General features: G+C 37.5%; 1 protein-coding gene across 1 annotated transcript in view; it reads right to left on the minus strand.

The window, feature by feature from the left end:
• Positions 1 to 1,036: 1,036 nt before the first annotated feature.
• Positions 1,037 to 13,374, minus strand: part of SUSD1 (sushi domain containing 1) — a gene marked incomplete at its 3' end in the record, with an annotated part of 46,365 nt that continues 34,027 nt past the window's right edge. Inside the window, exons 12-16 of the mRNA XM_082013060.1 lie at positions 12,641 to 12,734; positions 11,362 to 11,617; positions 6,740 to 6,779; positions 3,972 to 4,065; positions 1,037 to 1,175 (exon numbers count right to left, since the gene is read on the minus strand). Coding sequence (XP_081869186.1) covers positions 1,037 to 1,175; positions 3,972 to 4,065; positions 6,740 to 6,779; positions 11,362 to 11,617; positions 12,641 to 12,734 — 623 coding nt within the window. The remainder of the gene's footprint in view (positions 1,176 to 3,971; positions 4,066 to 6,739; positions 6,780 to 11,361; positions 11,618 to 12,640; positions 12,735 to 13,374) is intronic.

The following is a 13,374-nucleotide window of genomic DNA, read 5'->3' on the forward strand; positions in this document are numbered from 1 at the left end:
AAAACTGAGTAAAAACTGATTCAAAGAAATCTCTTAAGTTTGGATTTCTTTGAATCAAACCCAAAACTGTTGCTTCTTTATTTCACCAGTTAACAGAATGATTTTGCTAACATATCTCAAAGCAACTTCTGAACAGGAGTGGACGTATCAAAGGCACTTGATTCTTTCTTACAGAAGGAAAAAATATTAACTGGGAGTATGCCATAGAAAATTGGTTAATTGGACTTTATTAAGTGACTCTCACCAGATGTTACACATCAGCTCATTAACCAGACAATGATTTAATGGCTGTACTCAGCTGTAATTATAGAACAGACATTAACAAAACTGCATTTAACACAGGTAGCTCCTTCCTTAAATTAGTTTCACATGCTATTAAAGCTACTCAGCTTTTTGGCAAACCACAGTTTTATGGATTGCTATATTATCTGCAATTATTACTAACTGCTATAAACAATCATTGCAATATCTCTGGAACACATCTGTTGCTGACACTATTTAAATGTGACAATTTTATGGTTAAAAACGCTGTACTTCTTATTGAAGTACCATTACCTGTAAGTGACTGATGAAAGTCTTCTACTTTTATACTGGGAAATACCAATTGGCACTTTATCTCATAAAAGGGTTGATTTGTATTTTCTCTATCATAATGGGCCAGTTTATGTGTCCTAAGGTATCTAAAGTAGCAGTTGATCCTTAGACAGTCTCAACTGGATCAGGGGATTATTCATGTTATGAAGTACAACGCAAACACTCATTATCAGGCATTCATGTGGCTGGAATAGCTGAAAGCCTGTGGCCAACACATGGGATGCAAGCTAACGTCTCTTACATAGGAGGGAAGGTTCTCCTTTACATACCACACCATCTGGAAACAAGGGGAGACAATAAACATCTCACTTCCAGTAACAAACGCATTTCAACGGGCCAGGCTATAGTATGTATGTGCTGTGCAGATACGTCCATACCCAACAGATGCTGGTTTTGGTAAGAAGAGTGCATTTTCTCTATGCTGACTGCAGGGGATAACACATCAGAGAAGAGAGACATTTTCAGTCTCTAGGAATGATGATGTAATCCCTGTTTGTGCCACGTCCATTGTAGCAGATACATGTACAGCCTCACAGACTAAAGCAGCAGGCGGAGAGTGCGCTGTGCTGTGGAGATAAAAGCTGGAGAAAGAGGAAAAAATTCCAGTTAAAAAAAACATACTTAGAAACCATTCAAGACTCAAGCATGCACCTAACCAAGAGCTTGCATCACTCATTGGTGGGATAATTCTTAAGTTTTGTTAAGACCTAAGGTGCTGGTATAAATTCTGAACATCACAGCCAGTGTGAGATGCATAGGAAGCATTCCCACAGGGTCTGATGACTACCTGACCTACATTAACCTTGGCATCAACAACACCCATACCCAATGCAGATCTTCAGGAAGCTGAAGTTTTGGCACTGTCCTTATGCATGTGAATTGGCATCACATACAAAAGGAAGCAAAGGATTAGGCTGAATAAAGCAAGGTGGATGTGTGACAAGGTATCTTAATAATAACAACTATGGGCTAATGCATTTTTTAAATGAAAAAAATTAGTAACATCTGAGGACATCAGCAGTCAGGCTGTGTGCTTTGTGAACCCAGTGTCAGACTTTTACTTACTGAGGAACACTTAAAACTGCTTCTAGCAATCATGCTAGTGGGGATCCTGATCTGCCCCACTGCGGTAATGTAATCCCTGAGGCAGCAGACATGTGGCAAGCTGCTGAGTGGTTCAATACAGTGGCTCATTGTGAAAGAAGCTGCAGAACAGGAAACCTTACAGAGACCCCAAGAAATAATCCAAGACCATTCACCTGACACCATGGCATAATCAGCTGTAGTTGTGCGATTCCTGACAAATGTTTGTTGAACCTGCTCTTGTAGACCACCCAGAAGCCAGCACTGGCAGCAACCTGTTCCCATGCCTCCCTCTCCTCCTGTTCAGAAGCACCCAGGTGGTACATATACCATGGGTGCTATGGAAAGGAGGAAGTTGGTCCTTCTATAATGGCTTTTTGTATAGTTGTATATCATGCTTCTTGCCAGCCTCTTCTCTGCCAGGCTAAGCAACCTACTAGTAGATTACCCTACTCGCAGTTGGATCAGACAGATCTCGTGGTCTCTCCTGTCAAGTTCCTCTGCCTATTTCTCCTGGTGCGCCACATCTTTCTTAGAGTACAGTGCCTAAAACAGGACCACAGCTTTACAACTGGACAGGGCAGAAGGCTGACTTCACATGTTTCTTCAAATTATATTCTTACTCAGAAGTGCATTAAACTGATGCTTATTTAAAACTAGAAGAGTATTTGTTATTTATGAACATTACAGACACTTCTTGTGAGCACTGTGAAGGGTCTTATCACAAATGACATCTGAGGTTTTCCCTTCTCTGCCTTCTACTGGGATGGGGCAGCTTTAATTTCTGCCTAGGATTCTGTCTCATGTTCTCTAAAACAGGAGAATGGATTCAAGAATTTCTTTGTACATGGGGTCAAGGGCCTAAAAGATACGTGTTGAATTATCAAGTCCTGGCCCTCAACACTACCCCACATTGCAGCATGACCCCTGTCAAATGTACTTAATGTACTCAGCTCCCTAAGGACGTCACCTCGTTTTTTTTTCCTCTCACTCCTTTCAGAAGATTCTACACTCATTCACAAGTGGTTCATACTCATACACAATTCTTCCCGTACTGTCTATTATCTTAAACAGCCCTCCTATCACTATGATGCTAATTGATTTGACAGAGTTTTAAAAAGTATTTCTATCCCTTACACATTTTGGCCAGAGGAACTGAAATAACTGAGGAGCCTTTCACACCATGACAGCCCCGGGACATCCCTCCTCCTGCAATAAGCCCTCTGCCACGAGTGCTAGTTTAGACACCAAGACAGTTATAGCCCCTTCTGCCTCAAATGTCAAAGCTGACTTTAACAATGTTTATCAAAAAAACAAAAGCAGTCAAGACTGCAAGCTCAAGTTTACCATTGCATCCTACTGCCAAGGGAATATGGAGATCCTTTAATTACTTAAAGGAAAGAAAGACACCGTGGAACCTTCATTGTGGAATTTAAATTGTAAGAACTGATTTGAAATTTAGACAACTACAAATAATCCTACTTTCTCCATCCCTGTATAAGACTAGCTCCTTCTACTTCTGAATACCAAATAAGCAGCTTGACTGATCAATGCTCTATACTTCACAGGCCCCAAGCTGGAAGGTCCCGACCTTTTAGTCAACATAAGTCAAAAGACTATTAGAGACAAACGTATTAAAACAACAATAAAGATGTATTTTTTAGTCAAGAGATTTTACATATACACAGACATTCACAATTACTTAAAGGCACATATTTGTTTTACCTTTGAAAGGAAGAGAATTATAAAGTTACTGCCCCTGCATGAAGCATTACGAAACAGAAAGAAATCAATTTCATAAAAATTTCTAAAATGTTTTTATTGTGGCCTTTAGCTAAAGATCAACTGTTACTGAAAAACAATCCTTTTAGAACTTTTGAATAAAGTTGGGAAGACTAGAAACTGCGTCCTCACATGAGAAAAGTACATCAACATTTCTGTTGGTATGACTTCATTTTTAGAGTACCACAGAATATAAACTTCATTTATTTAGTTACCATTAAATCAGAACACCTCTGAACTAAATTCCTCGTGCTACTCACTGCCTGAATCCTTCCTTTATTAAGACGAGCCCTGTACTGAAGCAGATGTTTCACCAGTGACTGCAAAGATATTGAAGGCATCAGTTCAAGCAAGGGACAGCATTAATGGTCACTGATGGAACTCTTGATAATAGTTTCTCACCACCCAAGAGGCCTGAACCAAACAGCCTAGAAAGAAAAAATATCTGAAAAGAAAAACACATAAGCCTTATGCAGGAGGAGTAGAAAACTGGAGTTAATAACGATACATACCGTGCCGCTGAGAACGACAAGAACAGTACAAGGCAGACAGCAGCAACTGACCCTAATCCAACACCAGTCATGTACTGCAGAGTGGGTGATAAATCTGAAAGAAAATATCAAACAATTCAAATGAGCAAATACCAAATAGTGTAGGTTCAGTCTAGTCACTGACCAACTGAGTCTGCTCAAAGCTGAAGTACTGCTCAGTCAAGTAGTAATGGAGCTGACTACCTAGTAGTTACCATCCAGTTGAGGAAGTAAGATTAAATGGTATATTTCTCAAAAGTGATTATACTTCTCCATCCCTCAGTTTCCTGTCTTTTTCTTTCTTTTTTTTTTTTTTTAAACTCAGATACTCAGTGTCAACTTTTTCCCCTCTCATCACTGGCAATTTCAGTCTAAATGATACGCCAAGGTCGTCTCTGGTGCCAGAAAATCACAGTGCTTTATTGAATGGCTCAGTCCACCGCCTTCAAGATTTTGCCATCTGGGCATGATTTCTCTTCCCCATTCTTTTATTGTTATTTTTTTCCAACTAACAGAATGGAAGTAAACCTAGCAATGACAGCCTTACCCAAGCACATAATACCAGAAGCCACCCATGAACAGAACAGAAAGCTTACAGTCATTTGCTGTTAGAACCAGGATTACTAAGAACTACTGGTCTTGCAAAAATGGCATTTACTCAGTGAAGTTACTGTCCACAGTGAGAATCCAAGTCGCTGAACATCAGAAAAGCAACTTCCGTTACTTAAATTGAACTCTTTTTTGGCTCATCTGAACATACAAGCACAAAACTGGCTGGGCATGCACCCGAAACACCCTCAGCAATTAGTCTGAAGCACACAAAAAAAAAAAAAAAAAAAAAAATCATACAGAGCCATAAGGAGAACCTGACCTGTTTTACCATCTTTGCCTACCACTGCTCAGTGAAGCAAGGTTTGTATTTGTGCAGCATGTCTTACCTGTAAACTCACTGTGAGTCTGGTAAAATAAAGAATTTCAGATAGGGACCCTACACAGAAAATCTGTTCAACCTACAATCATGTTGATTTTTGGCAAAAGTTGTACCTGTTCTTCTATCACTGTAACACCAGTTTCCATAAGCAAGATATGTATCTCTAAAGCAGATGTCAGCCCTCCATAAAAACAAGAGAACAGTCTTCCCTACACATTCTAGAGTATATTTGGTAAAAAACCCTCAGAATTCATTTTACTTATTTGTGACATAAGGAAGTGTGTTTTTAACAGCTTTCTAACACTTTTAATGGCAATGCTTTATCATAAAATCTGTAGCTTTGTCTAGACAGCATCTAAAACTGGCCCATTTGGTTTAGATGTGATTTACAGATTTGCCTTCCACATAAACTGAATTAAGAAATATTTCTCAAAAGATTCAGTGAGCCAAAAATACTCTCAGCCACTCCAGTTGCAGAAGTACAGTAGGCCAAGAACACCGTTTGCTGGAATGCCATTCACTATAGAGGCAAATGGATTTACAACAGAAAGCCAAAGGTCTGACCTGTCCTACTCCCATCTTCCAATGCCCATTCTTTTCATCCCAAAACCAAAATCCACCCATATGTAAGACAGCCTCTGACGATGCTCTATAAGCGGATAAATGACAAATTCAGATGAAGACAGTTTTCAGTCTTTTCAGTTATTTTACAACTCCTGCCTATACAGCTCTAGCAATAGAGCCCTCAAACCTAGGGAATCCTTGATCTTAGCAGAGTCTCCACAACCACAAACTGCCTAAGTTATATTCTAAGTGTGGCGGTAAATGACTACATCACGGGAGTAAACAACAAAAGGCAACCTGAACTAAACACACCGTTGTCACCAAAAGATCAGTAACAGCAATAGTCAGACATTAGGTTTTGTGAACAGTGGATGAGATGCACCTCAAGCACTCAATGGTTTATTATCGCTCCAAAGTACTGTCTCACTCTCCAGTGTCACTGCATTTCCTAACTCTAATTTTTGAGCCTTTCAACTCAAAAGCAGAATTTAGAGTTTGTAGGGGACTCCAGTGGTGTCACTTTCTTTGTCAGGAGAGGAAAATGTTTGCTTTTTGCTGAAACACGATGAAATGGATGAAGACAGTACTTTCTACCATGCAGGAAAGGAAGGAAACTTGATCTCTAGTGGATTCCAAACTCTTCTAAGGTAAACGCATTCACTGGAAACATTTTATAGTCAAAAAGAAAAACAAAGATAAAACCACGCTGAGAAATTCACCGGCTTTCAAAGTCATGCCATTATACTTTCAAGAAACTGTACTTACAAGTACAAAAATTAGCCATATTTTTCACTTTCACATGGTTCACAGAAGTTCACAAAAGGGACTTAATTCTCCAAGGCCCACCTGAACACACTAAAATAAATAATGTGGCTTCTAAAAGCTAAAAAAAACCCTTTTTATTATCTTTAAGCCAATATAGAACTATCTTAAAACAGGCTTCTAAAATTTCGCACCTTCTGTTTCTCATATCCTTTGTGCACAAAAATTGCTATAAAGATTTGGATGTGATGCATAGAAAGGATAATATTGAAAACCAAGGAGAAACCAGAAAATCCATTTTATAATGGATTACTGAATCCACTGGAATGGAATACCAAAGTACAAAGCAAATTTTGTGCCTCTAACCTTTCCAATCCTCAGTCAACTGACCATTAATGGCAAATGAAGAAACAGCCACAGCAACTAGTAGTTTATGCTGCCAAGCAAAGCCATGACAACTTTGGTTTTCTCATTGAAAGAAAAATTGACTTACTTTTAATTTGTGCCCAAACAGCACAGGACTGTGTTCTCACCTGAAAATGAAAACATAAAAATCACTGTTTCTCATGAGAGAAATGTATTATCACTAACACCCTCTGCAATGGCAGCCATCCACAACATGCTATGTTTTATTACTATTGGGAATGGAGTTTGTTATTCCCATGGTAGCAGCCTCTAGCTTGTCTGAAAAGAGTATGAACTATAAAGATAAGATTAGAGATAGAACTTTGATGAAAAGCTGGCTCTAGTCTTTTAGGTCATCACTCTTCCTTTCTTTCTACAACCTAGGCATGCAAGTAACATGGAAGGATCTTTGAAGCTGCTTGGATAAGAACTCAGAATTTATGAAATGCTAAGATAAGGCTGAATATGGTGTATTAACTTTATCCCCAAGTACAATATATATGTTAAAATATGGTACTTAATGGCATGTTTTTCAAATACTAGATGTAGGGTTTTTTTCAGTTATGACAATTTGCTTGGTAATCTTTAACAATTTTTATGGAATACTTATAGTAGTTAGTGTTCACAGTAGTTGAACAAATGTTTATCAGGGGTCTGCTTTTGCAGACTTGTTTAATGATTTTGGATTTTTTTTTACAGTAAGCTTTGGTCCCTGTAGCGCTTTTTCTCCCAGCAATTCACACTAGTATACATACAAGAATTTCTCTTCTAAGTTCTATTGCTCACTGAAATAATTACTGTAAAATCTATTTTTATAGCGCTTCCATACGTACTTTCCTGCTAAATGACTTTCACTGAATACATACCCATGTATTTTTCATGTTTTGGCAAAGGTGTATTATGTTGTTCTGGATAACAGTATGTTTCTATGAAATTGAAGGCTACATTTTGAAGCATTTGCACAAAAGGAGAAAGGTACATTTGTATGCTTAATATTACTTTTGTGTGTCTGCATGCTGACTTGTGGAATCTCAGTGTTTGTTAAACTCATTTTTTATAAGGAATTTTCTGGTTATTTAAAACACTGATGAAGAAAATCCTCTTAGTAGACAGGGAGTAAAGAACAAGGAGTGGATTTAAAAACTCAACCAAATTACAGATTTTAGAAGTACTGGTGAGTGCCATCGTCTTGAAATAGGTACCTCCATTGACATACGGAGGTAGTTTGCAGGAAAGCAGTCATCTCCTGCTTATCAGAGAAGCTACACACTTCCAGGAATCTCAGCAAAGTTCCCTGATGTGCACTGTATACTAAATTAAATTATAAATGCCTTTCTCTGATGAATTAGTACTTTTGCAGAAAATTATCAGTGACATTACTCCTCCAAATACTTGAGTATCCATGGGTCTCAAAGTCCGTATTTCAACCTGGATATTCATAGGCAGCTAAACTGGAGATAGAAACCCCTTCCACAGATGCACACTTAAAAGAGTTCTAGAGAAAAGAGAAAACATTTTGCCTTGCATACATACTTTTCTCAGATTATTTTTCTTAGGCTAATTTTAACAGACTTTTCTCACAGTAGGGGTCTTTTTGATTCCAATTTTCCCAAAAGCACATAGCTTTTTTCCTGAAAAGTCTGTGCATCATCTTCACCTTTCACAGTCCTGTTCTTATTTCCGTTACATACACAAACGGTTTGATCCGAAAAAGCTGATGCTGACACTGAACAAAATCTATGCTAAAGAAACTTCTCAAATAAGTTCAAACTCCAAAGACCTTGTTTAGTTCTTGCCCTTCACTGTGAGCCTTGGCTCTCTGCACAGCATGGAATCCATAAAGTAATCACTGGAGATTAAAATAGGTACCAGATGGGTCGGAGTTCTTTAATTAGCAGTATCCCTTACGGAGAAGGACATTTCCAAGAGTGGACAATTTGTTCCACTTAAGTAAGGCTTTTGTGATAATGACAGTAATTTCTTGTTTGTTCCAAAATTCTGCTTTGGTCACCAACATCCCTATATTCCAATTGCCAAATTCATCAATATGAAAAATGGTAACCTCCATTATCTCCAACTTCCTAACTGCTTGCCTTGTACATCCCCAACAATCTCCTCAGATCATCTGACCAGCCTTTTAACAAATCTGAATGTCCTGCACAAATTAAATAATGCGTTTTAAATCCTCCACCTTGAAAAATAAACAGAAAGTAAAAACCATACAGCAGACACCTCTTTCTCAGGACCTCCAAATCTGAGCAAGGGATAAATGAGCAGGGACTTGAATAAAACAGAACAGCATACTTGTCTTAACTGTGTCCAAACAATTTTATCTGAACTGATTTTCCCACCCTTACCACAAAGAAAATATGGCAAGAATAGTGGCAACAAAAAGTCACAACCAAGCCATGATTTTGCAGCATGTATGACACAAATTGTACCATTCTGAGCGTGAAGGTGTCTGGAGCCAGAAGGGACTCCGAAGGATGCCAGAACATAAAAGTACAATAGTGGAAACACTAGTTAGGAGTCTATGACATGTATTTCTAATGTGTCTGTATTCAAATGGAAATGTGCTCACAACTAAAATACACTAAGAAATGCTTATTTCATATGCATTAACAATTGAGGGCCTTAAATTAAGGAACAAATTTTTTAAAAAGTAGACTTTTAAATATTAACTCTTGAATCCAAATTTACTTACTTAAGTAATCACATTTTCAGAAATTCTCAAAACCCAACAACCCTCAATTTATAATTCCAAATTTCTTTAGCTTCTTAGTATCAACAATTGCACAAAATACAAGGACAATGAGAACTGAAGATAAACCAGTACTTTTGAGCCACAGGTCTAAGTTCCATTTCAAAGAAGCAGAGCTGAGAACCAAAGCTGTTTGGTATTTCCAATCCTAATAATGATTTATAAATGTTGTATGTAACTTTGTGTACTTCATCAAGTAACAAAAGCCATACAGGAAAGTGTGTATTACGGAGCTGATGCATTCTAAATGGAAGGAAGCAAAGAGTGACTTTTACAAATAACAGTAATAATATTCCATAAAATAAATAATATTCCATTAAATCAGTGGACTAGAAAATACATCTGGCAATGCTAAAGATGAAACATCAGGAAATAACCTATATGACAGAAAAAGAATAATGTAACTTAGAAGCAGTTTAACAAACAGCTGGCAGAGATGCGTAAGCAATCTGCACTGTTCTGGGCAGGAAAAGCCTCAAGTAACAAGTAACTATAAGAAATGTTCCCCAGTATCAGAAAATACTGAAGGGAAAGAGCTAGGGAAACCAAAGCATGAAACCCAAGGATACATAAAAGTGTATTCAAGGGTGTATTTAGGAGTGCTTAGAGAGGCTAAACTTGTGTATGTTTGACACATTAACAATTCTGCTCCATAGAGTAATTTTTTCTAAAAAATACAACTAGTTGTCCAAATTCCAGGATATTTTGGGCTAACTTAACATTATTTATGAGCTGAACGCCTTCAAATGCCATTTCCCTACTTATTCCCCTCACACAGTTAATTAAAAATTTATGACAAACAACAGACTCGTATCAGGATCAGAAACCACTTTATCTGTGCTATAAAAACTTCTTGACTATTGTTAAAGTAGATGCCACACAAAAGATATGCTACATAGATTAGAAGATACTAGTATCAGCTATTACATGTACTTGTTCTATTTTACTTGCTTTGGACTGGAGGCAGAATTACATTTCTTAACAGAAGCTGTTTTAACTTACTGAGATTTGGCCCTAGGCTTCCCAGATTACAGAGAATTATTTACAAGTGACTCACAGATCAGTTTTTGCGTGCCTCCTTGCTTCGTGCTGTTTACAAATCCCTAAGAATTCATTTTAATTTTCTTGAGTGGCAGGGTGAGGCAAGTTTAGGTGTTTTTCTTTAGCAGGGGCTGCTTTTTTCTGTTTTTACATTTCACACTCAGGAACTGTATGCACACAAAAAGTCTATCACCTGGCCCATATGAGAAAAAACTTGCTACTGCTAAGACTTATATTATGAAAAAATTACAAGCTGTTGACCCCTGAGTCATAGTGGCATAATGACATCATGGGAGGCAAGACACTGGAGCATGAAACAGCCGAGATGTACAGTTTAGAAACTTTTTGTTTCTAATTAAAATACATGATTACTTTAAAACGACAGAAAAAAAAAAAAAATGGTAGTAATCTCCTTTTTTCCACAAGGCTTTCCAAAGGAAGCCAGAGGTGACATTCATTGCTATGTGGAAGATAACACATGATAAAATATTTTTTTCCTTGTCATCTGGAGAACTGGAATATTTTGCTATAAAACATTCAATTAAAAATTAAAATGGGGGAATTTTTCATTGCTAAAGAGTACTTTTCAGATTCTCATACTAATCTCTTTCACTAAATTCTGGCCCAATAAAGACACCATCAATTACTGAGGGCAGCAATGGCCCTTCAGTTTCAGGCTTTTTCCATTGTTTGCCTTTTGGCATCCAGAGTTGCTCCAATATTACAATGACATAAATACCTGTAAGAAAAGAGTTATTTAAAGAGCTTCAAACTTAATCTAATTCTGTCAACTAACAGATCCTTGCAACAACAGAAAAAGTTTAACACAAAGCTAACATTCTCCTCGTTTTTCCCCAGCAACATTTCATTCAACAGGTGCAAAGAAAAGGTTTTAAAACATCCATTACCTTATTCCACTCACTTATTATTCTCAAAAAAACACAATACTCTTCTCCCAGCTTTAAAGGAGCATTATAAAACTTCCCGTAGTAATGTCTGTCTCCAAGAGCAATTGACATGTTATCAGCAACATCCTTCGCCCGAAATTCAGCTGCCACATATCCTTTAATGTCAGTGGTGTTACTAAAGAAAGTTGCAGAAGCAAAGGAGTCACAAGTAAAAGTGCTTTGCAAATGCAGAGGAAGCACAATCACTTGATAAAGACTAGAGTGAAACAAAAAAGTAAACATTAGTCCTCACTTCAATATACTAAGCATCAGACATTCATTAATTCCCATTGTCTCTTCTATTTGTAGCCTCTTAACTGCTTTTTATTATCAATTATTTTTATACTAAAATAGTTCTGTGTGTGTGTTCCATTGCATTTTAAACCAAAAGCACTGCATGCACAGTTTAGAGCTGGTTCTCCTCAGCACATGCACATTAACTTTACTTGCTCCTCTCATCTAACACGTAAGTTCACCTATGAAACAATACATCATTGGCCTCTAAAAATGATTCGTAACTTCCCAGAAACAAGACTTTTTCTATTTAAAGGAGGAGAGGACAGACACTATTTGTAAAAAATTAATCAAATCTGTCTTCAGATGTCTCAAAGCAATATTTAGTCTACGGTATTCAACCATTGGAAGACTTAATTATTAGGGCTGTTACATTCGTCATTTCCTGAAACATTATTCACTTTCAAATATTTTCTACTTTAGTGTAACATTGAGTTAAAACTACCTTTTCCTTCTATCATAAACAGCACTTAGTAAGGCATAAATCCTTTTTCTCTAGAAATATATTTTGGTAGTAATACACTAGTATGAAAATACTACTTCAGAATACACATAAATACAGACAGACATTGTTCACCACTTCCTCTGGCTCCTAGAAAAAAAATCTAATGGCTTCATGAGTTTGTTGAAAAAGAAAAATCACATCGGTAGAGCTGTGCTTGGATTCATGAATAAAAATCTACTGTGACTTCACCGTGGATGAAGGAAAAAAAAACCCCCAAAAGTGAAATCTTAGAATTATAAAAACAAAATTTTGTTCCAGAAAGCAGGGAAGAGTCTGAAGCCAAATACTACTCTGCTATAGGAGGAAAAACTGGGAGTTACAGCTTAAGTTTTCTCCCATTGCTAACAAAAATAATCTAACCCCCACAGAAAGTTCCAATATGTAAGTAACATAAATCTGCAGAATGTTGTTTAAAAGGGTCAAGAGTGCACAGAGACAAACCTGATCGGTCCATTTCTATCTTCTGCTTTCCGGAGTCTGAGCAAGGGTGCAGAACCTTTTACTGCAACAAATTCTACGTCTGGGAAAAGGGGATCTAAAAAGTAAACAAATACCAGTGCTTCAGAGAGGTTTTAGAAATATTTCAGACATGAGGATTCCTAGCTCTTTTCTTCCCCCTCAAACTTCCTCTGTTAACTGTGCCTCAAACCCCTGACGGCCAATGTCTGCAGGCAACAGAAGTAGTCTGGTCAAGAAAAACGCAGAGCAAATATGAGCGTGATGGCATGGCAGCCCCAACTCAAACCCCTGTATTGAAGTGTATCTGCTACTTGTGTAAAACAGACATGGCCAAAATCATGGTAGACTACACAGAAATGAGACAGGAAAGATTTGTTGGAAGAAGCAGTATTATTTATTAGACTAACTGAAATGGTCAAGGAAATAAAAAAGATTAAACTCCAGGCACACAGCGCACTACAAGAAATAAAATGGTATGAATAAACAAGAATCTATTAGCACCGAAAGCACTTTCAAGAAGGCAACTTCCTTAGTTACTACTCCCAGTCAGCTAGTGATATCCAGCCCCTTAAATTGTATTTTAATATGGTACAGAGCTCTAATTTATTTTAGTGGGAACTTGCGTGAAAGCCAAACTGAACAAACACTTCTGCCTCTAATTTCAATGGCAATTATGACAGCTGCACACAGGCAGAGACTGGTGTTATGATAATGGC

The sequence above is a fragment of the Phaethon aethereus genome (assembly GCF_964289735.1).
Source record: "Phaethon aethereus genome assembly, chromosome: Z".
NCBI lineage: Eukaryota > Metazoa > Chordata > Aves > Phaethontiformes > Phaethontidae > Phaethon > Phaethon aethereus.